The 27,619-nt window shown below is 47.1% G+C and overlaps 1 protein-coding gene across 1 annotated transcript in view; it reads left to right on the top strand.

Moving 5' to 3' along the window:
* The first annotated feature begins 4,246 nt into the window (after positions 1 to 4,246).
* Positions 4,247 to 27,619, top strand: part of LOC142564516 (MFS-type transporter SLC18B1-like) — a 48,632-nt gene continuing 25,259 nt past the window's right edge. The window contains exons 1-4 of the mRNA XM_075675532.1: positions 4,247 to 5,778; positions 19,093 to 19,188; positions 22,850 to 22,923; positions 23,284 to 23,431. Coding sequence (XP_075531647.1) covers positions 5,542 to 5,778; positions 19,093 to 19,188; positions 22,850 to 22,923; positions 23,284 to 23,431 — 555 coding nt within the window. The 5' untranslated portion in view covers positions 4,247 to 5,541. The remainder of the gene's footprint in view (positions 5,779 to 19,092; positions 19,189 to 22,849; positions 22,924 to 23,283; positions 23,432 to 27,619) is intronic.

Here is a 27,619-nt window from a genome sequence, read left to right as displayed (position 1 = left end):
GATTTGGATGCCACCTATTGCTAAAGAAACATTAGAGAGATAAAAAAGCAAGTTGTGACATATATGTAAATTATCATTTTATAATGCCAGAAGAGCCACTCGTATCTTTATGAGAGGCTTGATGAGCCAGAAAAGATGCAAAAACAAAATACAGGTTGCGACGCCGCTTTAATGTTCCCGAACCATAGCTCCATGATGTCGTGTATATTTGATGGCATCAGCTATGACCTAGGTAACACTTTATCAGTAAAGATGTATCACATCACACACTAAAGAAGCTAAAGACTGAACATAGCAAGCTTCAAGAACCCGCCCCAGTAGCTTGCTTTCTATGGTGTTGCGCTGCTGAGCTCGAGGTCGTGGGTTCGTTCCCGGATGCATTTCGAATGGGGCCGAAATGCAAATATGCCCCTGTACTTGACTAGGCACACTTTAGAGAACCCCAGTGGGTAAGAACTAGTCTGGAGTGCACCACTCCAGTGTGCCTCATAATCTGACCATGGTTTTGGCATGTAAAACTACAGCAATAAATTTTTTTGCTTAGCTACTTGCTAGTGCGACAGTGATGTGTACTTATTCAAGTAAAATTTTATTTGCGTGCAGGTGAAATTTTATATGCAGATGAGGTATGATGTACACCAGTTTGATACAAATAAAGATACAAAAAACAAAGAACCCTTATACGAACAGACTATTGCGCAGGCTTTGACATGTGCAGCATACACTGAAGTTATCCTTTCTGTGCCCAACTTCAGGTCGAGAAATGCTAATTTATAGCTACCAGCCTGCAAGAGCCTGTCATGAAATGCTACCAACTCACTCAAATAAGTACACTCGGTGATTCATTTATTCATTCTATTATTCGTCTCGTAAGTTTAACGTAATCATCTGTCGCCCTGGTCAGCACTTCTCTCGCCCATTATGTTTCCCCAGTTAATTTCTCATTACCTATTCTCACTTTCTAGTTACATAGCATTAATTATCTTATTTTAAAACCGCGTTTCTGGCTCATAATGACTACTAGTATTATTATAGTATTTGATAATCCAAAGCACTGTATTTTCATCTCTGCGCTACGCCAATCATTGTACCATCGCTCTCATTGCACACTCCTTAGCTACTTCTCAAGCTTCCTTGTTAACCTCCAAGTACCATATAGACTCGTGTAAGGGCCGCACCTGTATAAATGCTGTACCCCCAACTTGGCAGCCGAAAATCTTGGGGAAAAAATTCCATCGGAGAAGCAGTCGGGTTCGGTGCCCCGATGCCGCGCGCGCTCATCGGCTAATTTTCGCGCGTTGCGTACTTCCGAGTGACGCTAATAGATGGCGAAAGCTGCGCGTTGACCTCTGATGAAGTTTTACATCCGGGGTTTGCAGTAGTCGCCGGCTGCGCCGGCACCATTTTGACCAAAATGTTCTACCCCGCGTAAGGACCGCATCTCGCCAAAATTGTCAAAAAAGTGCGGCCCTTACACGAGTCTACCTACCCTGTATACCACTACAGGTAAAATACACTGACTGCATACTTCTTGCTTTTTTTTTGTTTTCAATGACATCGGTAAGTGGCTGTTCATGACTTGGGAGTGCCACAATAATGAGCTTTCAACTCAGTTGAACCCAATTTCACTCCTTCAGGTTTCATTTTTCCTAATCGTGGTCCCCTGTGACTACCTGGCGTTGATAAGCATAATTCACTTGCTTATAACGGGCCTTTCTTTCTGCGACAGCGAAGAGCACGGGCCCGCAGCGCGCTTGTTGCCCGCTGCTGGATGACGTAATAAGCAGAACGTCGCCTCGAGGGGCGTGCCTTTGCGCTCGCTGCAGCTTCCCAGTTTCGGTTTCGCGCGCCGAGCCACAGTTACTCGGGTAAACGTGTTTTTGCAGATCCAAAAGTTGTTATCTGGTAGCTGATAGCTCGCTTCAATGTTACGATTACGATGAGCCCGCTGAAACTAAATGTTTAAAAAGTTAATTGATTTTGATTAACTAGCGAATAGTTAACACGTATCGCCCGTCACCCCACGATCGCCACCGCTGATGGCACGGCTACGAAGGACCCGAACTTTTATTTCAAAACTGCTATTTTTAAATAGTATACCTAAACGATCTGTATAAACACCCGGTATATGTAGATTGCACAGACGTCATCGCGGACGATATCTAGGTGCTAGCCGGTCGAGAAGCGACGTAAGCAAGAAGCGTGACAGCATGACAGGCTTGTCTTGCGTCGAACGTCGAAGCGATAGACCGGTGAAAAGCAATCGCCGTTGAAAAGCTAAACAGTGTGCGCGGGATAATCCGGTGCATTGACGTCATCGTAGCCGCCATGTTTGGGGACAAGCGTGGTGAGAGCTGCCTCCGTGACGTCACGTGAAAACTATCGTCTCCAAACAATAATCATTACCTATATTGCGGGCCTTTCCGTTCCTTAACGCTGTATACCCGGTACTCCTAGGTCACGATCGAGTGGCATGCGCCTTATCAGCGCGACTTGGCATTCTTGACAGGAAAGTAGCCAGCGCAGAGTTTTCGAGGAAAGAAACAACACACAAGAGAGATTGCGATTATTGTTTGGGGACAAGGTGCGCCCCAAAAGGTGTATCTCGTCCCAAAGGGAATATGTGACCTGCGTAATGAACCCCCATTACTGCCCTTCTACCCCGAAGACTCCTTTGTTTCACTGATTCAGTGGAATTTGGGCCAATATGAACTCACGCCTGCATCCTGCCAACGCCGCCTATTGGCCTCGAGCTCCACCACTGGAAAAGCTGGCGCCACCGTCGGCATGGCGTGCTATTAGGGATCACATGTGCATAGCGGCCGCGTCGGCTGCTTCGGGAGCGCCGAAGCGAGCACACATAGCCGGAGGTCAAGCTGAGTGAAGCTTGGCTCGTGAAACATAAAACCGGCAAACAGTCATCGGCTACAACTCGACTATGCAGCAAGCACAGACGCGAGGAAGATTTCTGCTACGGCGCCGGGTCTGCGATGTTCGGAAAACGCGCACTGAGACGCTCGCCCGAGTCCGCTGCCCGACTAATGTCATGACGGTTTGGTCGATGAACTTGTCGATGCTATAGATACTGGCAGGTTCACTGGAGTGGAAACGGAGCGTAAGAAGCACATTATAAAAAAGTATGACATAAGGTCATGTTTGTGTTATGAATTAATGCACTGGATTACAAAGAAGAAGTAGCGGGAAATCGCACGCTGAGAACACCGATAAACATACAGTGCGACGCAACTCGAGAAATAATATTGAAATGTCCAAGAATTTAGAAGAAAAAAAAGATTGAATCGTCGCGACGGCACATCCCCGTAGGCGTCAAAGTTTCTGAAATGAAATTATTTTTGAACAGCTCTGATAGCGCCCACGCAACAATGGTTGCTTGTATACTGTCAAATGCTCATATTCTGCGGCCTAAAGCTCATGGCACGATGCGAAAACGCGCACGCGGCGAAAGTGAAGCAGTGCGCAGACAAGCATGCATGCATGCATGCATGCAAGCGAAACAGTGCGCGGACAAGCATGCAGACGCGCAGTCGGTCGCTGCGAATCTGTGCGATCGCTGCATTGAGGCTTCATTATATTACGCTCCATTTAGTTATACAAACACTATAAGAACATATTTCACATAGTTCGCTCTCAGCGTTTACCTACCTTTCACGCAAGAAAGCCGGTTAGGGAGACTCCATTGCGGCGACCGCGCGCAGTGGCGTTCACTGTACGTATTCGGTAAAGAGATAGCGTCTGTAAACGATTCTGTGCTTTCAGTTTGCCCAAGATTATTATTTGGACAGCAAAAAACTTTTCTCGTTTCGAAAGTACTTACAGAAATGTCCGGGAGAGCTCGCGCGTGGTGTTTTCTGTGAGCGCTGACAGCAAAACCTATGAGGAGCGCGCCGCGTGATCCCTCATACTACGCCAGCGAGGCGCTTCCGATAGATGGCGACTCCGTAACTCCTCGCCACCAATAGGGGTTCCGCCAATAATAACTAATAGCGAGAAACACTAAAAGAAAAAAGAAACTTAGGCAGGTGCCTTCGGATCAACCAGGCACGAACAGAGCTTTTTCTTGAAACTTTCGGCTCTGCACAAACGCACCTTTCATAGCCGAACTGTTTCGAAGAGAAAAGAAGCGGCAGAAAAACAAAAAAATGTTCATTGTTCCTTTATTATCGATTATCGCTTTCTCGGCGCATCAGACACTTTTTTTCCACAGGACGTGAATGAGTGCTACCGAAGAACAATAAGATAACGACGTCGTACTGTGCCCGTGTCGTCACAGATTGCGAACCGCACTTATGCTACATCAGTTGCTGTAGCGCTCCCGATATCCAGCTCGCCTGTCATCCGTGCTTACAGTCTGTCGCACGGACGGTTTCGCCAGCCGTCTCGCTTCTGCAAATCGGTCAAGATGTAAATCAAAGTCAAGGAGGCTTTTCTTTTTCCAATAGTATTACAGAAAACGGTCGGGCATTCGTCCATCTATCGCGTAGAGGACGGGCCTCGGGTGCGTTTAGCTCGGATAAGAGCGTACAGCGCGCCTTGCTGCGACAGCACTCTCCCCACCTCTCCCAGATACGTGGTCCAACTAAGATACGCGGTTCGGCAGCCCGCAGAAGATATTGCCGTGGTCGCTGGCAAGCCAGCGGTGGTATTGTGACCTTTGACGGTGTGGCAAATGTGCGCCGAACCAAGACGCGAGAAGGAAATGCGCACGTCTGCTTCTCAGGAGCACCGCCGTTCAGCCCCACTGGAACCGAACCTTTGACCTGTCTTCCGCGCGCAGCTTGGGGAGGAGGCTCGAGCGAGGTGCTTGACATATAGCAGGAACTTTTTCTTATTGCCGGCGGCACCGGCTGAAGCGTTGTTGCGCACGTGTGATTTTGGAAGACTGCAGTCCAACGAGCTTGTTCTGTGGCCTGTGTTGTTAGGCTTGTCACCGAGCTTATCCAATTCCGCTGTTGACGGTCTTCTTCACTTGCACCTTGTACGCGTGAAGGGATACCGCTTCGGCTGAGAAGGCAAGACGCAAGTTGTGGACGTATTGCTGCATTCGCGCCAAGCGCAGTTGTCCGTTGGCGAGATTCGAACCGCGGGAACGACTGGGAAGTTGTTTCGCTCCGTTGAGTGCGCCCTGTATGTAGTTGTTGGCTTGGCTTCTCCGTTTCTGGGTACTTGCGCAACACGTTAATCGGCGCCTAATCGTCAGCAAATCGTGCCGATTGTCGCGAGCGTGAGCGGCCTTCTTTTTTTGCGCGGCTGGTGACGTCGCCTGTTACGGCGATCGTTCGCGCAAAGTGCAGTGAAACAGCCTGACCCGGATGTAGACGCCGTACTTCCAGACGACAATCACCAACCGCCGCAGGTGATTCCAGACGGCTTCCAGACGACGACCACCGAGCGTTACTCACGGTTCCAGGCGATTTCCAGACGACAGTTCGAAGCGTGACAGACAAGCGAGACACTTATTTACATTTACAAGGAATTTTGCCGCTGCCTCGCATAGAGGAACCACTCACGAAGCACGAGAAGATGGACGCCAAGGAAGCCGTGTTCTGGAGCAGCTACTCCGCCGTGGCAACGCCCAACATTCAGGAGGAGATCTTCGTACAGCGTTCGGCACCAGGCAGGGCTTGGTTCACAAAGACCGACTCCACCACGCTGCCTCCAATCACAAGGAAGCAGTGGCTCATCATCGTGCTTATATACTTCGGCAACTTCTGCGCCGCTATGAGCTTTTCTCTACAAGCGCCGTTCTTCCCCAAGCAGGTAAGTACGCACCTGAAGGCGTGGCCGGAAAGCGTCTGCTAGCTGTGCATCATGCGACGACCGTCTGATCACTAGAAACAGGATATCTGAGAAACAACAAGAAGCCTCATAGTAGCGGCGGATGTCAGAATTCGAATGATAAGCACTATTACGATCGCCGACAAAATTTCGCTAACTCAATAATTTTAGAGGCCAGGTTGTAATTGCAGAATTCAAATAAGCCAGTACTCGACTTACGACCTCTTTATGTCACAAACGCTTCGGCGAGTTTTCTAGAAATCACGCCGTAGAGGAGTTTCGAGCAGTAAGTACTCAACATCTGCATCGAAAAGCGCGCTACTGTTCCAGGTAATAAGTTTCCGCACTGGTTAAAATGCGGTACAGGATACTCTTAACTGAAACAACAGTGTAATTAATCTCGCGGTAAATTTTGAGCCCGTGTTTTTCGAAACCGTTACTAGGCTAATTGATACTAAGTACCTTAGAACTGAAACGAAAGGACAACGTGGTTTTTCGCTGTTTTCTTCCTTCGCTTCGTTTCTCATATTTCCTTGCGTGACGCCATCGTTCCTACAAGAGTAAAACATTTGCTTTGTCGCTTGCGCACTTTGTTAATGACGCTTGTAGGGGTGTGCGACTTGGTTTTTCCGCAATTTCTTACGTCGAGCTGCCATGGGTTGCGGTCGGTTAAAGTGTTATCTTCCACACGCGAGGCAAGATTGTGGCCGCGATTGCAACAATCGCAGTTGCTCCTAATTTCGCCGTTTCAATGTGTCGTTTTGGCATTATTTGTGTTTTTATTTCGTATATTTGTAAAATTATAGGGACTGCCTGCTGCGATAATCTTTTTCAAATTGTCTTTTATCCAGAGTATTTTTCAAAAAACTGAGTGATACTTGCACCCCCCCCCCCTTCCTTTCCTATTTATAGGACGTTATTTGGACCCACTTTTTGTTCATTCTCGGCACTTTCAGCGCTATCAACAATCTGGTACGACCACCGCAGTTTGTTAAAAAAACGTATACTGGAGACACATACATTCACGAAATACATCCCGTAGAAAGCCACCGTATTCATGGGTCTTGGAAACGTATCAAATGGCGACTAGTTTGTAGGGCTTTCCACACTCTTTCTTGGTGTCGATACCACGTGGGTTCTTTCGTCGATTCGGTTTTGCCTGGAAGTTCTTGTTCCTTGGTGAAATGGCGCTTTATGTTTTGATAACTATCACGGACGGATGCAGCCATTGCCGGCGAGTTTCCTTGTTAGGTGTAAGTACAGAACGCTACATCCAGGCTAAACTGATGAGCGAGTGTTTTGAGTGAGCGCCCGTTTCTCAGCACACAGAGCCCGCGTTCCATACCGGCTGATCTGTCGCATTTTAAAAAGATGTTTATCGTTGTCATGGTAACGTTTTCAGCCAAGCACATGCGTATGTACCCCACGTGCGCTTTCAATTGTTTTTCAACGGTGCACCCACGACTGTCAAAGTGACGCTGGCTTCTCTGCACAAGACCTCTCACTGCAGAGAAGCCAGCTTTGACGAACGGTGACAGTTACAAAGGAGCTGTGACCGCACATTTGTTTTCCTTTTTGCTAAGTATTCTTTTAATTTTTTTTACCGATCAAATGCCGATATTTGGTTCATGTTAATCGGCTTAATTTCGGATTGGTGAATTCTTTGGTAACGTGTGTGTGTCCGCGAGTGCGTGTTGTACATGCGTAGGCCTATGTGTGTTTGCGTGAGTATTTATGCAGTTGATTTCGTCTGATGTATCCTATTTCTATTTTGTAAATTACTCGCAAGTTGTATTGGCCGGGCTTTATTGACTTGTCTATTATCGCACAAACGGCAGGAAATGCTTTTTTTGTGTGTTTTTCACAATCCAATGGCCACCGGCCTGGCGACGTTACCGAAAGCTGCTTCACTGCCGTGAATGGTATTGGCGGGTTTACTAATTATGCATCTCCTGCAACGTCCAGAGCGCTGTCGCTGTCGAATTTTACCGACAATACCAGCAGAAGCGTCGATGAAATGCCTTAATGTTTATTCGTGGAGTCGGAACAGGGGTGAGAAAAATTAAGGAGAACAACGTCGGTTCTCTCACTGGTATTGGGGCCTCCAAGTGGCTTCCAAGTTGCGTTAACGTGAGTAAGTTCGAGCGTACCCGCATTTGACAACGCCACCGAGGCAGCTGGGTCAAAAAGCAGAAGAGGCGCGTTATCGTGCAACTGTTCATTCGACAATTGTTAGCCATATATAATGTACAAGTATGTTGACTGCGGATGATACTTCATCGCTAAGTTTGCCCTCTAAGTGCGTTCGATATTTCTTGGGTATTTTTTTTATAAATGTGCTCCTTTAACACTGTATAGCGGTTGAGAGAAAGCTTCAGCTCATTGTCTCCGTTATAAATACGTGGGAAGCAAGAAATCGTTTTTCTCTGCCACCAGTACACCCGATTTTATAACGTTTGTTGCACTTGGAAGATAAGCTATAGAATATGCTGACTATAGGTAGCATATTTTCAATTTCGGCCCCTAATTTTTTTTTAAATTGCAAGCTGAAGAAACTGATGAAGAAACTGATATTACAATTCTGTAAACTACACTTGTTAAGACATCTAGAGTGGGCGAAAGACTATATTGTATACCACTTTAAAGTACGCAAATAATTTGTGAGTAGGACTTTTGCAATATCCTCGTAAACAAAGTATCAATTTTACGTAAGCTAGCTGTAAGTTCATGTGTGACATTCGCCCGCTTAGGATGATTTAACAGGCTAAGTTTATGGAATCGCGATGCATGTTTTGGCGCTCGATTATGTACTGCTAAACCTTGTTCTCCTAGTTTTTAAGTTACTGATTTTCGGTAATTTGCATAAAAATATTGGGGCTATAAGTATAAATTCTGCTTCTACAGTCGGTAGAATTCAGCTTCTTTCTCTTAAGGGCAGCAAATTTCGTCCACATCGATTCAGCGATTGTCTGTAGTGAGAGCATTGCGTTTTACATTTACTCGGAAATGGAAGTTTGGCTCATGGTAAATTCCCTGTTTGACGGCGCTTACCTTGCCAAAGTTGTGTGCCCGTTGTCGCCTCACGTTGCGCGATTCCAGATTCGCTTATTTGCACTACAGTTTGGACGTTACGTGTATGTCGTCAGTCTTTGGCGAAATACACTAATGTTCTCGCGATCAGTTAACAAGCAGCACTGAGTTTTTTCAAGGTGTCCAAGCTGTACGCGTTGAGATCGAGGAACTTCCCCAAATATTCCGAGGACGCGTTTCTCGTAATTCGGGGCTATAGACAGCAACATTTCTGCTGAACGTACATTATCTACTTCATTACTACTCGTGCACCTTCAGTTCCGCAATTAGGACACTTGCGCTAATGTCACTGATTACTGCATTAAGTAGTGAAAGTTTGTCAATTAGCCACCGTCACTGTACAACCCGTCTTGCAAGCAGTGTCCGCCTGTGTAAGTAATGATCTGACATAATCGTGCTGTATACCACAGACGAGTTTGAATCATTCCGTTTCCACTTAAAGATCACCTGGTTATAGTGCGTGCGTCTTTGCACGGCTTTATACATATACCCTTTTTCGCGGAGTAGTTTGCTCTAGAGAAACAAGGTGGCGCTTTCGGCGGCCCGCCCTGAGTTGCCTCGGCGAAAGCGCACGAATACGAAACCATTACCGCTTGCGCCCTGCTACTGAGCGATCAGCCATTGGAACTGCAATTGGGTGTCCGCTAACACACTGTGCCCCATTCATGCTCCAAAATGTGGAACCGTAGAGGGAGTACGTGCGCACAAGTTGGCTGCAAACATGGAGCCAATCTTTCAGCCAATGTTGTGCAGCCTCTGCTTTTTGCGCAAGCCGTCACGCTTTCCTTGAGGTATCACAAAAATTGCACTACCATCTTCAGGCTTCTTGCTGCAGTTATATGCGCTACAGCACGGCATAGCGCTAGCACAACACCGCAAGAAACGCAGCGTGCAACGTTCGCTGCGCCGAGCCAGCCGCGAACCAAGGAGAAAAATGGCGCCAACGACAAAGAAAAACACAAGCAGAACGCAAGATCCGCGCGTTTCCAAGGGCAACGTCAAGGAGACCAATCGTCGTACAGAAAAATGGGGGCAAAGCTGGTTGCCGCGGGGGGGGGCGCAATGGGTGAGGAGGAGGCGAGGCGTCGGCAGAGTTCAAAGAGTGGCGGTACTCTCAAATTATCAAGCAACTTTAGAAACTCTAGGCTAACAGCGTGGCCGGCCACGCTTGCCGCATTACATTTTTATTTTAGTATATATATATATATATATATATATATATATATATATATAAATTTTCTTGCTGGGGGTGGACCGCGCCGAATGGGACGGTCGGAGCAAAAGCAGCCAGCGCTCGCAATCTCAGAGGCCATGCGAAAGGTACCGTATAACCACGAAGTGGCACAGAATATCGTTACTAACGTCTCGTAATCCAGTATTACGCGAGCGCCATTGCTCGTATCAGTATACCGAACACGCTAAAACTCTCTTAACGTGTTTCTACTTTCAGGCAAAACTCTATTTTTTTTCTTTCGAGAAATAGGTTAGACGGAAGTGTGCGCATGTCCGTGTCGTCATTCGATCGTCGTTGCCTCTGCTTACGCCACGCATTTCTTGTTTTTTTTTCTATGATGTATATCTCTGGAATCACGCGCGAATGTTTGCCCTGCACTTTGCGGCCACTAGACCGCACGAGCTTACGAGGTAACTGCGGTTAACAAGACACGCGCTGCTCCATTGTGTACAGCCTGATTAGGGTCGCTAACGATTTGCGGTCACAGGGCAGTGTTAGAAGCGACGATAAGATAGGCCAGACGATTTTTTTTCTTTTTTGTTCCACATTTGCCACACAACACGTCGTGTGGTATCACCGCGCACCATTTGAATAATGACCATTGTTTGGGCGCCCGCGCAGCCGTGCTCCCGACGCACACCCCCTGACCCACTACGCCGCTGACATCTATTTCTGCACTTCAGAAATTAAAGGGACACTAAAGCTAACCAATAAGCCAGTTTGTACTAATAAAGCATTGCCTGACAACCCTGATGGCAGTCGTTTTCAAAATAAGTTTGATTATTAGATGAGAAAATGAAGGTCGAAGTATCAGCATTTGAATTTAACGCCGAAACCCCGATGCCGGAGCGTCAGGGTGACGTCAGGGATTCCAAAGTATGTTTTTGCATTTTGGCTGTGTTGGCTAAGTAAAGGTTCACGGAACTTGCCATGTTTAATATTTGGTTCCTTTAGAACACAATATAGTCAATCTGTACCGCTATATATTTAAGTAGGCCCTAGAAGTTGCCATCAAAATCCATAACGTCACAGCGACCAGGTGCGGAGACTTTAAGGAGCCGTTGTCACCCATCTTTAGTTCTCGCACTTTTTCTGGCTTACCAAACGTCTTATCGTGGTAAGAGGTGTTTTTGGTGTTGTAGAAAGATAATTTACTGATGCAGAAGAAATCATTTTTCTCTTTAGTGTCCCGTTAAAGTGCAACGTTTGAATGAGTCGGTAAGTGGGTGAGTGATCGCTTAAAGGAGCACTCAGAATTAAGCAATTAAGTTTCACATCCCGAAACATGTACAGTGGTGTCCGGAGTAATTCTGACCACGAAGGTTTCTTTAATGTGCACTAAAGAGTGCGGCACACGAGCGTTTTTTTTTTGCATTCCGTCCCTCGTTGAAATGCGGTCGCTTCTGGCGGGAGTCGAGCCCGCGACTTGGAACTCGGGAGCCCAACGCTACGATTCACTCCACTCTGAACTAATCTACACCCTTCAGGGTGCATACGGATGTATGCACCCTTAATTAAGAAGTTTGCAGGGACAACATGGCCACAATTAGTACATGACCGGGGTAGTTGAAGTATGGGAGAGGCCTTTGCCCTGCAGTGGGCGTAACCAGGCTGATGATGATGATGATGACGGATGTAAATTGTCGATAACTTACACCCTTAAGCCTTTTACGAATGTGAGAGAGAGTTATATAGCGATTTACACCGTCATGCATCATTAAGGGTGTAAATTAGTTTGCATTGTAAGCTACCGCGACCGCTTTGTAAGGGATTATTTTTTTGCTTCTTTACATATAGCTGTCGAAGAAGCTGTCCTCGAGAGGCCTATACAAATAATTACAACACGTACAATGCGGACAGTTCAAAACGCGCGTGAAACGCAGCACGGCTTTGGACGCGAAAAAGGGCGACGCGAGGTTCACGTTACCGGGAAAGCGAGGTGGCGGTCACGTGGTATATATATAAAAAAAAACGGGAGTGTGCGAATAAACCCGGTGTGGTGGTTTGCATGCCTCATACGGTGATTGCATCGAATTGTGCGCTTTCCTTGGGAAACGCAGTGAAACCCGCTATCCCCGTTTTGTCCCGCCAGACTGCTGCGTGGACTCGGCGTTCGGCAGCATGGTCATAGCAGAGTCTTTAAAGGGACACTAAAGTTTACTATTAAGTCAACGTGCACTGTTGAAATACCATTCCAGAAACCTCGAAACGCTTGTTTCGTGCCAAGGAGAGACTTATTTTAAGAGAAAATGCGTTCTGAAGCGTCCGCGTACCTCTAGCGCAGTTCAAATCGCCCGCCCTCCGATCGAGGAGTACTGACATCATGGTCTCTAAGTGACGTTGCGCCACCGGTGAGTAGAACGGCGTCCGCAGACGGCGCTACGGCTTTTCTGCGCAAAACGCAAACGCACGGCCAGAAACAGAGCCAAGACAGAGCCGACAGGAGAGCGAAAGCGGGAGTATGGTGGCTAGCGGGAGAAACGCGCGACCATAAGCTGGTTCTTCATTCTATGACGCAAATTTCGACGCTCGTCGCAACGGACCCTGACAACGACAGAATGTCTCGTGATGGTGGGCTCAACTCTAGCGATTTGAGCACTGACGAGCGCGACCTGCTGCTGAGGGCTCGCGCTGCCGGCGTCTTTGCGTACTACGACGGCGGCCTGGACACCGGCTCTCCGGAGCGGGAAAGCAACGAGGGCTTCCCACGACATCACATGGACGTGGCATTCTCGCTGCTTCTTCCAAATGAAAGTTTCGCGTGACAGCAGAACCCTCACAGCACGACGCGATAACGAAACTACTGAAACTCCAAAGCGTGCCCGGCGCAGAGTCGAGCGAAAACGAAACCTTTCGACCTCCCATATTACTGAAGGGTAACGTCAAAATGTTAATTTTTCTTAGAATCGAATAGACGTAGACAAGTAGCATTTTTTTCCGTCTTATAATCGAATGAAATGATATTTTTAATACGAGTAGTTGAGTATTAGTAACAAATTATGAGGAGTGCTTTCGTCATCGGGCTAGTACCGGAATGTCGCTGTGGGGTCTCAAATCGTGTCATGCATTTACCTCAATTTCTCGGTTACTAAAGCTCTCTTCGCGATTATATTGACGCCTTAGACGTTCTAGAACATTGCTCTACCACTTTAACGTGAGTTTCTGGTAACCTTTAGTGTCCCTTTAAAGGGACACTAAAGGTTACCAGAAACTCAAGTTAAAGTGGTAGAGCAATGTTCAAGAACGTCTAAGGCGTCAATATAATCGCGAACAGAGCTTTAGTAACCGAGAAATTGAGGTAAATGCATGACACGATTTGAGACCCCCCAGCGACATTCCGGTACTAGCCCGATGACGAAAGGACTCCTCATAATTTGTGTTACTAATACTCAACTACTCGTATTAAAAATATCATTTCATTCGATTATAAGACGGAAAAAAATGCTACTTGTCTACGTCTATTCGATTCTAAGAAAAAATAACGTTTTGACGTTACCCTTCAGTAATATGAGTGTTCGAAAGGTTTCGTTTTCGCTCGACTCTGCGCGCTCGACTCTGCGCCGCGCACGCTTTGGAGTTTCAGTAGTTTCGTTATCGCGTCGTGCTGTGAGGGTTCTGCTGGCTCGCGAAACTTTCATTTGGAACAAGCAGCGAAAATGCCACGTCCATGTGATGTCGCGGGAAGCCCTCGTTGCTTTCCCGCTCCGGAGAGCCGGTGTCGAGGCCGCCGTCGTAGTACGCAACGACGCCGGCAGTGCGAGCCCTCAGCAGCAGGTCGCGCTCGTCGGTGCTCAAATCGCTGAAGTTGAGCCCACCATCGCGAGCCAATCTGTAGGTGTCAGGGTCCATTGCGACGAGCGTCGAAGTTAGCGTCATAGAATGAAGTACCAGCTTATGGGCGTCTTGCGCTGGAGTTTGAGGTATAGTAGCGGCGCCTGGTGGCGGTGCGGGAAACGACATCTGGGTCGTGCCAGCTTAGGTCGTATTGAGCCCTGGTTGTGACGAAGCACGTTTCTACGCCGAGTTTTGCGTCGATTCGCACATTTTTATGCCCTGTTGCGAGTGCGAAAAGGCTCGTCGCTTCTCATAGACCACGCCGACCACACTGCGAGCTCGCCGCAGCCTATAGTTTAACGAAAACGGACTCTCCGTGTGCCGTGGGACGTAATGTGGGACGTAATTCGTTTCTCCTTCCGCTAGCCACCATACTCCCGCTTTCGCTCTGCTGTCGGCTCTGTCTTGGCTCTGTTTCTGGCCGCGCGTTCGCGTTTTGCGCAGAAAAGCCGTAGCGCCGTCTGCGGACGCCGTTCTACTCACCGATGGCGCAACGTCACTATGAGACCATGATGTCAGTTCTCCTCGATCGGAGGGCGGGCGATTTGAACTGCGCTAGGGGTACGCGGACGCTTCAGAACGCATTTTCTCTTAAAATAAGTCTCTCCTTGGCACGAAACAAGCGTTTCGAGGTTTCTGTGATGGTATTTCAACAGTTTACGTTGACTTAATAGTAACCTTTAGTGTCCCTTTAAATATGTAGCGACCTTCCGCCACCACGTTGTCCCCGCTTCGCGGAAATCCACTTTACGTCGCCTTACCTCCTCTCCGTGGAAGGTCATTGCACCCTACTCTTTCTTGGAACCGAATCGGCTGCCCGACGGGGCCACAACCACGGCCACTCGGCATAACCTGCTTTTACTATTGATTAAAGCCAGCCGACTTTCCGTTCTCAAGCTGTCAAAACGTATTTTCCGTGCCTCCTGTGAACCGAGCTCCCAACATATACATTAAAGGTTATTAAATTTTGAAGTAAAAAGTATTGAAGGACTCTGGTCATATTGATGTGTGCTCGTCTGTGGTATCTAGTGTACACGAGACCGCCAGGATATACTTATTTATTTATTATATGTTTCGGTGGGGGGGACGTGAATGATTTCATCGCCCACGTCCGAAGCTGCGCTGCACTTGCGAAGCGATTCGACCTGGTCGCATTAAAACGGTGACGTAATAAATTATTTGTTGCACACTCGATAAATTGTGGTTATTTACCGTAATTTACTGGGTCTGCAGCTATCACATAAAAAAACGAGACATGACAGTTTTCTTTTGATATTGCTCTGACGTTTCTATTTGCAGACATCCGCAGCCAAGATAGACAAAAGCTTCCTTGCGCTTGTTCTCGAACGACGGCGCTTGTCCGTATGCGAGAGATTGCCCCAGAAGCAGACGGTTTGTCGATATCTCTAAACCAAGTTAAAATTTGGTATATTGAAGTATGCATGGATGTACTGCCGAGTTCATCATGAGCTACAACAAGAAAGCAGGTGGCAACGTGGTCGCACGTTGCATGCTATGTATAACTCATGCCTAGCGCGATAGTACCTATAGTTGCTAGTGAAACATAAAAAAATTGAAGACATTGAATAATTTAAAGAATCTTGAAAATTCTTAAGTAATCTTACACCAGCTGCACTAAATTGATTGATTGTACACGTGTTCTCTTTCGCGTTGGACACCTCTGCACAATAATGTACAGTGATTACGTAAGCTCACAGGTTCAACCGTAAATCCGAAAATGTATTCGGACAATTGCGAACAAGACCGGGGTTGGCAAGATGATTGAGCCTCAGGGCCGACTTGCGCTCAATCCGCACGCGTGCGGAAGGGCGTGCGGATTGCGTCAGCGGCCCTCCTTGTTCGACCATAGTCTACCAATTTTAGGGCCGACTTACGCATAATCCGCACAACATTCCGCACAACATTCCGCACAACATTCCGCACAACATTCCGCACAACACTCCGCACAACACTCCGCACAACACTCCGCACAACACTCCGCACAACACTCCGCACAACACTCCGCACAACACTCCGCACAACATTCCGCACAACATTCCGCGCGACGTTTCGCACGACGTTTCGCACGAGTGCGGCCCTAAAACTGGTCGGCTGTGGTCGAACAAATAATGTCGCTGAAGCCAGCGTTTCAACAACGGGTTTTGTGTTCGTGAGGGCAGCAACCGTTTCCTTCGGCAGCGTTTATCCACGCTGTAGCTTGAACCGCCGAGTGAGCTTGACGGTGCAAGAGAATCGGGGACGAAACACGCAGTGCAACACGGGCACCGATTGCGCCAACCGACCTTTATTCGAAAAATGAGCGCGCATATAGTGTATATATGTGCGCATTCTGCTTGCCTGGCGAACGCAATCGCCGCGACAGAAAAGAGCAACAGGAATTCGAGACAGGTACACGTGCCAGCTCGAACCGAGAGAGTCGTCTAAGAATGATCAGTTCTTTTGTTGAAGAGACCTTTATGCACCGTCCATGCTTTCGCTTCGTGTGAGCAAGCATAGCTCGAGATACCGCTTGAGGGAGCTACAGGTATACGTAAACGCTGCTAAGGAAAGCACGTTGCTGCCCCGACGAAAACAAAGGGCCCTCGTCTAAATGTTGGCTACAGCTTCATTCCGTGTTCCGCCAATCTTCCTGCGAACCGAGCCTAGCCAAAAGCAATGATAAAATCTTCAACTATAGGCCCGAACAGACGTCGTGAAAAGCAATGGCGTCACTGCGATCTGGCGCGGAAACAACAGTGCTTCTCCACCTGTCTTTTGTTTTTTTTACTTTTCTGGCTTACCATGGTGTTGCCATGGTAAGTCGTTTTGTGTGTTTGTGTGTGTGGGTGTTCTGGAAGGGTAATTTACTAATACAACTTAAATTATATTTATCCTTGGCGTACGTGCCTTTAAGTAAAATACAGAAAATTATTTTCGTGTAAAGAAAGAAACAATTAGGGTCGCACAAGGTTAAGTACCAAACCACTTCAGCATTTGTGTTTGCGAGGTCTTGTTATCTTCGTAAGTGGAAGCCTGCGATTGAATTAGTGCGCGTTATCAAAAAAAGAAAGACGATGTCGATACGATGTGTAGCACGCTGGTGATCCGATTGTCGACGACAGTCGAGTGGGTAATTATCGCTGTAGTCGCAACAATGGGAACACCCCTCTATCGAAAACCTCCACCTGCATTGTACCTTTCGTTGTTACACTTATGAGAAACTGACGGCTTTATTTTGGGCTTCTTCGCTTGTTCCATTGAGCTCCGTCGGATCGCGGATCCTCGCAATGTATTTACTTGACCTGTCCCGAGTTGTCGATCCCCTCTTCCATCTCAAGGCGATCCCAATGAAACATCAATGAATTCGTCATCATCATTATTAGCCTATCTTTATCTCCATTGTTAGGACGAAGGCCCCTCCTAGCGATCGGCAATTACCCTCTGTCTTGCTCTTTTTCCAACTTGCGTCTGCTAATTTCCTAATTTCATTACTCCACCTAATTTTTCTGCCATCCTCGACTGCGCTTCCCTTCCCTTGGCAGCCATTCTGTAATTCTAATGGTCCACCTGTTATCTGCTATCTGCCTACGCGTTATATGGCCTTTCCAGCTGAATTTTTTTCTCTTAATATCAACTCGAATATCGGCTATCCACGTTTGCTCTCCAAGTCACACCGCTTTCTTACTGTCTCTTAACGTTACGCCTAAGATTCTTGGTTTCATCGCTCTTAGCGCTGTTTCTAATTGGTTCTCGAGCCCCTTTGTTAACCTCCAGGTTTCTACCAATATTGTACACTTTTATTTTAAACGACAGTGGTAAGCTCCCAGTCAGGATTTGGCAATGCCTGCCCTAAGCACTCCAACCCATTTTTATTCTTCTATAATTTTTCTTCTCGTGATCAGGACCTGCTATGGGTAATTGAAATAGATAAGCGTACTCCTGTACAAACTCTATAGGCTGACTGGCGATCATTACTTATTTTCCCTTGCCAGGCTATTTAACACTACCTTTTTCTTCACCATAATAATCTTCAACCCTACTCTGACCTTCTTGGTTCTCAATCTTTTGTTACAATTTATCCCCAGTGTTACTGAACAGCACGATGTCATCTGGAAACCGAACGTTTAGATATTCGCCGTTGATCCTCACTCACAAGCCTTCCCAGTCTAATAGCTTGAATACTTCTAAGCATGCAGTGAATATATAATTGGAGAGATTTTGTCTCCTTAGTTGATCGCTTTCTTGATAGGTAATTTTCTACTTTTCTTCTGGAGAAGCAGGGTAGCTCTAGAATCTTTGTAAATATTTCTCATGATATTCACGTATGCCTCTACTCTTTGATTACGCAATGCCTCCATGACTGCCGGTATCTGTACTGAACCAATTACCTTTTTATAATCTATGAAATCCATACAGAGAGAGGTTGATAGTACTCCGCAGATTTCTCAATTACCGGATATCAACCGGCTTTTATTTTTTTCTGTTTTGCTAAGTCTCCTGCTTCACAAATACAAGTTTGCTCATTAAACCGATCTTTGAACTTCGGTGTTCTTAGAAGTACAGCTCTACTTACAGATCGTACGCGCGTGCGCGCGCGCTTGTATTTTCGCGCATGCATAAGGCTCCTGTTTAATAGGTGACTTCTGATATAGAACAGAGCGATGGCGCAATAAAGCATTGTCGAGTTGTGCAACGTTACAAGTGTTAGCCGTAGAGAGTTCCACTCTCGAAACTGTTGGCCAGTTAAAGCGTTACACTTCGACAACGCTTCATTGTACCATCATCGTGTTGCGTTGCATACATACATACATACATACATACATACATACATACATACATACATACATACATACATACATACATGCATGCATCATGTCTAAATACACGCATGGATATATATATATATATATATATATATATATATATATATATATATATATATATATATATATAGTGTGAGCTATTCGCTGCGTTCATCCGATGGGCATCGATGGCGGGCGCAGCTTCTTGGCTCTGCCTTGCCTGCAGTAGTGTTTCCGACATAGAATGATGCGCAAAATGTCAAAAAAGCGATTCTTGTTGTAGAGGACGCCGTACTGTGTCACACTTCGCATCGCCAAGCTCGTTTATCCTCGCAGGCCACGGAGAAAGGCGCCACGCCCACCGAGTACGGCCTCATATTCTCGTCCTTCTACTTCACCATCTTCCTCATAGCGCCCGTGTACGGAAAACTGGTGAGTGCGCGATTCACCCTCTATACGTGCATAGTTGATCACAAATATTCGCGGGGCACAAGTATAACGGCATGTGTGAATGTCTACTCCGTTAAAAAGAGTACCTATAGTAAACTATTCAAATGTTGGACGTGGTTCATGGTTATTCTGAAGTCTTTTTTTGCTTGCTTATTTTGCTTTTGTATAGGTATATATTCCGGGCAGATCCCAACAAAACTTCAGTTGTGAGTCGGCGCTTAATTTGTGTCGACTCTATTCGCCCCGTATGTTACCCATCTGCTTTGTTTATAGCCAAGTACATACAGTGACGCAAAGCTAACGACAGTATCGCCAATTGTCCATCGTTGATGGACAATTAATGGTCACGAATTGCCAACTAGCCTGAGTTTCCGGTCTATAGTCCGCAGTATCGATAGTTGAATCACTGTAGAAATATTGATGGCAAGAAGGCTCTCGATAGTGCGAAACCACTGAACAAACTGCACGCGATCACTGGAAGGATCTTGGAAACGTTTAACTCTATGGCCCGAGCCACGCTTTCTGCAGACGCTTGCGAGGGTGATAGCGCTCTGCGTTATTGCAGTGTATGCATCAACGAGCGCTGCAAATGTATGCAACTATCTGCACCAATATGGCAGCGAAGTTTCTACATTTTTAATGCGTTAGCATTATGGGTGTCGAAGTGGGAAAAAAAGTGTGTGTTTGAAGTGTGGGAAGATGATGACATAGTTGAGGGTATGGGAGAGCTCAGAAGAGCGTGCACGTGTGAGTGCTTATCGCTAAATCGCCACTTCATTTTTTAAATAATTCGTTTAATTCATACTGCTAGCCTCCACATATGGAGGCTGTTGATGGGCGCGGGAACCTACATCATTGCATCAAAATAAGAATGAAAAACTGTGATGTACCTATTTGTGGCGACGAGCGACCACGTAGACCGTTAAAGTCTCGGGCTCTCGCAGGAGAGGAAGAACCGACAGTCCGTCTCTTGCGAGAGCCCGAGACTTTAACGGTCTACGTGGTCGCTCGTCGCCACAGTTTGGTGACCCGGACGTCTTGATCTGCTGGAACTGCTGCTGCGTGGGTTGGGGTGGCTACTTCCATGACTTTGTCGGCCAAAGCGGCAAGTCCGGTAAGGTCCATGGTAGAGGCTGTCGCCAGGACAATCTGCACGTTAGCCGGGAGTCGTTGCAAAAACAGTTCGCGCAACAGCGTGTCGTCGATGGATCTCGCGTTGTTGCAGAGCAGCTGGCTCATTCGGCGAAGAAGTTGACTAGGGCGTCGGTCGCCGAGTTCTTCAGCGGACAGAAGCTGCTGGATGCGAGAACGTTGTGAAGCTGCTGTGCGCTGTAGCAGTGCTGCCTTGAGATCGTCATAGGCGGCGGCAGACAATGGGGAGTTCAGCAAATCTGCCACCTCGTCAATGGCGGCGGGCGAGAGCGCTGCGACGGCGTAATGGAACTTCGAGGCTTGAGAGCGGATACCAGCGACTTGAAATTGCGCTTCGGCCTGAAGAAACCACGCCGAAGGATGCTGGTCCCAGTACTGTGGGAGGCGGACAGCGATGGCGGAACAGGAGGGCTCACCGCGTTCCTCGGATGGACCGTGACCCGGACGTGATACTGCCATACGCTCCTGTGGTAGAGACGACCACGTAGACCGTTAAAGTCTCGGGCTCTCGCATATTCATACATAGCACCTGACAAGGCGCAGTGAGCACTACAGTACGGGGGTGCGTCATTCCTGGCCAGCCGTTAACGACGAAGAGAATAAAGAACAATACAAAAGTAGAAAACCAGCAAAAAAAGGAAATGTAAACTAATTCAAAACAAAATGCGCTATCTGTATACGATGTTTAGCATCACGATACATACTAATACAGATATTTTTCAAGCATAGGTGGAAAATCATCAGTTCAGCAAGTTATAATATAACTGAGCAATGAATGCGAGTCGCAAACGCATCTCGTTTTTGCGTCTTTTAATTCGTTAGCATTCTTAAAGTAATTCAGGCACTTTCCGAGCGCTCTCTATGTATATTTGTACGTATATGTTTATATCTATGTATCCAAGCGTGGAAAGAAAGAGTATCTGAATGTGTCACTGTGGGAACCTGCGTACAATTGAACGTTTAGGTTGCTTAGTTCTAGTCTGTCGCCCATCAGGGAAAGATACAAACGTGCACGGTTGTTTAGTTTGTAGCCCCCATTAAAGGAAGTGAAATTAAACTTCGGGCGTAAGAAGGTAGCACGCTTGTGAACTGTCGGGAGGCAAGCTATATACATGTTATAGCTTTCCATGTCAACAGTATAAGGTCACGTGTCGTGGTTCACAAGTGGCTGGAGTTGGAACTGTACGAACGAGAAACAGCAACAATTCTGGAGATTAGTTTATTATTCGTCAACACACACTCAATGGGTTAATAATAATAATAAAAATGTGGAGTGGTGTGATTAAGTAATCAAAAATGTAAAACAAGCCAGAGCTTCCCAAGCCCACACTCTGAAGCGACAATGAAGTATACTTGTGCGTCTCTGACGTCAGTACCAGCCTCAGCAGGAAGCACGTTCTCAACCGCTGAGTAAATATAATTTCAAATAATGAGTGGACTGAAGTGAATGCGAGTTGACAGGAACTTAGGCGCCTAACTGTTCAATTAAAGCTAAATAAAAAAAGCAGTTGTAAATGTGTAACTGGGCTGCAGTTAATGTTAATTACGTTTTGGATCGCAGCTCTTAGACGCCCGTTCCTGCATGGGGCGAGCGTCCGCGTTGTATCTCGTAACCGAGCGAACGAACGCAGCGAAGGATGAAAGCGAACGCGAAGCGCAGCGGGACATGAAAGACGTCGACAGCGAAGAGAGCGCGAGGAGGAAAGCGAAGGAGGAGGGTATGGCGAAAGCGTGAGAAAAGCGTAGTGCATCGCAAGGTGGGCCCTGCGGCGACGACGGCTACGAGATGGCGCCAGAGTAGCGCGCGTCGTCTTTATGGAAACAAAAATTTGGAGGACGCTTAAGTTTCGCCCTTAAGAATGGAATGCGATAGCATTCAAAGATCCTCGAGTGCTTCTCACACTTGCCGGCAACTGCAGCTTGTGTAACCGTAACGTTTACCGGGAAACGCTGACGGCGAACGCTATGCACGAAGGCGAGCTTTCTTGTAGTAACGCCGCCTCTTGCGTGGGCCGCGATGCGGCAGATGCGAGCGCCATCTGGAGGTGTTGCAAGGAACCGGGCGCGCACCGCTTTATGACTGAGATTTGTGCGCCGGCTTAGGCCATGGCCGCTCTATTGATGGTAGAAAAGCTGGAAAAGGGGCTTGTGCTTGAGTTTCCGCATAACAGAATTATGTTTTCTTGTATATTCAAATTAAAATCCGGTGCTATCAGGTTCGTAGGTTGTGTGTAAGTCTTACTTTACGGTTTTTCGGGCATAATTTACCTTGAGAAACTCAATTCACCTGGTGCGAAAGATTTAAATGCATTTCTTCTCTGTTTCACCGTCACGAAGCGCGCCATGGTCGTCTCCCGATTCCTGCGGTGAGGGCTCATCTCTCCCGGACCTGGTCCACGTATATCGAGTTCGCTCGACGTAAAACCGCGAGCGAAGCGGCGTGTTTGGATGTGGACCGCGCCATCTGACAGGAGCACCTCTTTCTTCGCAGGTAGCCATGGTGAGGCCTAACGTAATGCTGAACGGGGGGTTCACCCTTACCTGCCTCTGCGTCGTACTCTTCGGGTGAGTATACTGCGCGCTGGCCATACAAACGGACGCAAATGCGCAACACTAAGTTAATTCGGTTTGGCTAAGTTATGAAGCAAAGCTTGCTTCTGCCGCCGACTCCACCGCCGCCGCAGTAATGATTACGTAATTCGATGAAACCGTGCATCCACAACTAGTTGTAATATGTGAAGTATAGTTCTTCCGCGGTAGAGGGCATCGGAGATCTAAAACAATCGCACTGCGATAAGCGCGGAGTGATACATACTTGCGTTACCGCACTACTTTCGACTGCGTCGACATGCGATGGCTGCAAATTACGAAGATGAGCAGGGAGTGTCGTCGCCGCCGGTGTTCTACGAACGTTTCTCCCTTCAGGTTCATCAACCTGGCCCCAGCCGGCAAGACGTTCGTGGCCCTGGCGTTCCTGATCCGCATCCTCGAAGGCCTGGGCGCTGCCGCCTACATCACGGCCAGCGCCACCATCATCATGTCCGAGTTCCCGGGCCGCATCGGCACCGTCCTGGTTAGCCGAAACGTCACGTGTCATTAGAATGTGTAAAGTGTGTAAAGTGAATGTGTAATTCCTCATGTAAAGTCCCCCCTCATCTAAAGTCCCGTCTAGGGACCCTTGAGGTTCAAATTAAAGTTAAAAAAATAAAAAAATAGATGCGCGCTCGCGTTCCCTAATATACAGGATGTTTTTTTAGGCAATACAGATTTTCTTTTTTTGAATAAGGCTATAATCGCAGAGAACGAGACGTTTTTGCAGACGAGTTCCTATGCGAGGCGAACGTATTTTGCCGATAATAACGCGAGCTTCAGGAGTCTATGATTCAGAAGTGTAAATTATGAATTAACTTTTCTCTTATTGCCTTAGAGGCAGTTGTTTAAACGGAGAATTTGAAGGCAGTGACATTTTAATTAACCCTCATTTTTTCACCATCTTGAAAGTCGCATCTAAATCGATATATAGTGGCACGAGCATCGAGTGACTCTTGTTTCTTGCGCAGCACTTCCGGTTCACTTCCTGTGACGGCCCGGGAAGAAATTGAAAACAAATCAGAGAAAGAAGAAAGAAATAGTACAGTAAAAAATTCATGGTTTTCATTATGGATATGCTGTCAGAACATAAGTTGAATTCCAAGTTGAGTTACTGAAGTGTCTGGAATAATTATAATTAGAAATAACCGATTACCGCGCACCAAAACACAGAATGGTAGACTTCAGTGACTCTCCACATGAGCACGACTTCGGCGAACTTCCTGGAAACCAGGAAGTAGAAAGCGGAAGTAATGACGTCACACAAGAGAAGGTAGCATGATATTTAACCGGGTAATTAATGAAAAACAGTCGCCTCCGAGTTCGGTTCGTGCGTTGCGTTCACCTAAAGTTGACCTAAAGAACACTAGCGCCGAGGTGCGAGTGCCACTAAGAGGCACTTAAGTCAAATATCAGGGTCGCCTACCACTTTCTATCATCAAATTTCAACGGTAAATCCGGGCAGTATCGAAACCGAGCACTGCTGGATCGCAGAAAGCGTGGCCCTGCTATCGTAAACTGTAAAATAATTTACCCCCTTAAGGGTAAAAAGGTGTAAATGTATGTATAACTCACACCCTTAGGGTGTGAGTTAAACCCTTAGGGTGTAGAAAAAACCCTTATGGTGTATGTTATCGAAATCTCACCATAAGGGTGTGAATTACACATTTACCCCCTAAGGGTGTCAGTTATAGACACATTTACACCCTTTTTCATTTTAAGGGTGTAAATTATTTTACGGTGTATCAGGCCGAAACGCCCTGTGGTGGCAACTGCAAGGAAGCTTAAAACGGAACTTCTCGGCCCGTCGCGGTAGCTACTGATACGGCACGCCTTGCCTGGGAAAGCATCTGCCGATGTCTGTCGGGTCAGGATTTGCCGCGGCATGCTATCATTCGAACTTCAAAGAACGCTCGTGTGCTTAAGTTTACACGACTGTTCAAAGAACGCTCGTGTACTTAAATTCAGGTGCACGTTAAAGAACCCCATGACGTAGAAATTTAATCCGAAGTATCCCTACTGCACTGCGTCTCTAACTTCCCAAGCTTGTGCTTTGAGAAGCTAAATCTCGCACTTGAACTTCTAAAGCGACAGCTGCCTCTTCCGACAAACTTCGCGGTCGTCTATCTAACCGAATAGCAGCATAATGGCGAAGGAGAGAGAAGGCAAGTGGAGAGGGTGTCGGCGCGCGAGGAGGAAAGCGCAGGTGTGCCGCGGAGCTGAGAGGGCGTTGCGTATCCCGTGACGTGACGTCATCGTGACGTGAAAGAGAAGAGCGCGCAGCTGTGGGGAACGGTGGCGGCAGCGTCAGTTGCACCCACTCGCGCGGCACTAGCGATAGCGCCCCCCCCCCCCGAATCCCCGTGCAACTCGTCCACGTACGGCGTGACGTCAACTGTGGGTCTCTGGTTCGAGCGCATATTTTGGAGGATCGCCGGATCTCGATTGTGTAGTTAGACGGAGCTGTCGATGAGTGGCTGTGATGGCCTACTGGCTGGTCATCCATAGTCAGTGACAACCTAAGAATTCCGCAGCTCCACCCACAAAAAAAACGTAGTGCAACTGTCTTTTACCTCTCAAAGAGAGCCGGCCCAGCTCGGATCCGCTCACTATTATATGCAAGTCATATGCAACCAGTTACGTTCGCTTACTTTCCTGACGTCAAGCGGTGTTGCGTGTTTAAAACAGCTGTTTTTTTCGTTACAGAAATGTACTTTATCACGCTGAAACTTGGATTTCTAGGGCAAATTTTATGGGTGATCATGATATCACTGTCCAACCAAATCCATTACCTTAGCTTGAAACAACAACCTTTTCTAATTAGCCCAGAATTTACACTAGAAGAGCGAAGTTACTTAGCTGTGAGTGGCCTCTATCTGGCTCGACTCTCTTTCAGAGGGTAATGACAGGTGCACAGTGTTCCTCTGGGCGGAGGTTGATTGTAGTTCTTAGGTTGTCACCGACTTTTCTTTTGTGTAGCGAAGACTTGCACGACGACACGGAAATAGGAGGCACCTGAGAACGCTAAAGTTCCGTGCACTGTCTCGTGTGCCATCTACGTTCGTGTAGTCGGGGTCTGCGCAGCAGCAAATTAGAAGCCGATCAGTCGTATCGGTGATTTGAAAAAAAAAAGAGGCGGTTCCATTGTTGACTTTATCTAACCGTTATCCTTGTTTATCAGCGGTTGTTCAGCGCCCGTTGTAATTCGCGATGTCGTCGTCACTTTCTCCGCGTTTTCGGATAACACTGGCACTCGGTGCTAGCGATGTGCTGACTTTGATAAGGACGTGCCAATATTCTAAATTCCGAACGCGAATCGAAGACTCATCGTCCCGCCTTCGAATCATGTTCGAGTCGAGAATGCTATGTTTGGAAGTTCCGAATATTCGCTTATAATTGAATATTCGAAAACTGGCGGCCCGCTATTTGACAAAGACTTGTCAGACGATAGGAATATATGAATACGACAGAACAAGCACCATTGTCTCGCGTTCGAAGTAATAAACATATAATAATTGGCATTTCGCGGTCGCTACGAGTCCCTTTGTTCCGGTTGGGTGAAGTGAAAGCAGAATGAACCTTATCCTAGACGAACTCGCACAAGCCAATTACAGTGACGTCGGTTATATACAGAGTGCCAGTGCAAACGATACAATTAGTGCTGTAGAAATATCCCGGCCACGGCGGCCGCATTTCGATGGGGGTGAAATGCGAAAACACCCGTGTACTTAGATTTAGGTGCACGTTAAAGAACCCCAGGTGGTCGAAATTTACGGAGCCCCCACTACGGCGTGCCTCATAATCAGAAGGTGGTTTTGGCACGTAAGACCCCATAATTAATTTTTTAGGCAAGAAAACTAACTGCAGTAGTTCCATATAACATCTAATTAGCTTGAGCAGCCTAGGTGATTTGTCGCTGCCCCGTTTCCGTGAGGATGACATTAGAAATCACAACCATCATCAATGAATATTTCCTCGTCTCTTCTGGTTGGCCAATCAAGCTTCACATCTCACGATAAAAGGGACCTTTTTGATATTATATAAGGCCAATTTATCAATACAGCTCGAATTTTTTTTCTCTTTAGTGTCCCTTTAAAAATTTGAAACATCTACACACGCATCCCATGATGCATCTTTTCCACGGTGGGACTTCGCCGTTGTTGCATCAGTCAGGTGTCCTTCTAAATTTTAAGGATTAGATGTACGGTTTCGGATCCGATACCCTAAGTCAGCTTCTTCTTTTTTTCCTCTTGCGCATTTGTACTTGATTCGGAGACTTCGCTGATCTCACATCCCCCGGTAGCGAAGACTGCTCGGAAAGCGCGGTAACAACGCGCGATCGAATGCGACAACGCTTCCCTCGAACAAAGGAAAAAACAAGCGAGCAAGCGGTAAGTGGGTGGAGAAGCGAACAAACCGCGATGTTTGAGGCAAACACCAGTTCGAGAGAACGCACTCTCGATTATCGCCTCGTGCCGCTACGTTCTTCCAGCTCTGCGTTGGCATCCCGCTCGAGTACGTGTAGAGCTCAGAGAAGATAGCTTCGAGACCGACGTTTACACCGACGATCGCGGCTATACTGTGTCATTGCCATTGTGTTTCCTCCCAACTGGAAAGTTTCCGTATTCAATTCGCCATACGCTGTGGAACAATTTACGCCCTCAAAAGTGTG

This window comes from Dermacentor variabilis, chromosome 11 (genome assembly GCF_050947875.1).
Source record: "Dermacentor variabilis isolate Ectoservices chromosome 11, ASM5094787v1, whole genome shotgun sequence".
Lineage (NCBI taxonomy): Eukaryota > Metazoa > Arthropoda > Arachnida > Ixodida > Ixodidae > Dermacentor > Dermacentor variabilis.
The sequence above is the reverse complement of the archived record's forward strand: the minus strand, read 5'-3'. Positions and strand labels throughout refer to the sequence as shown.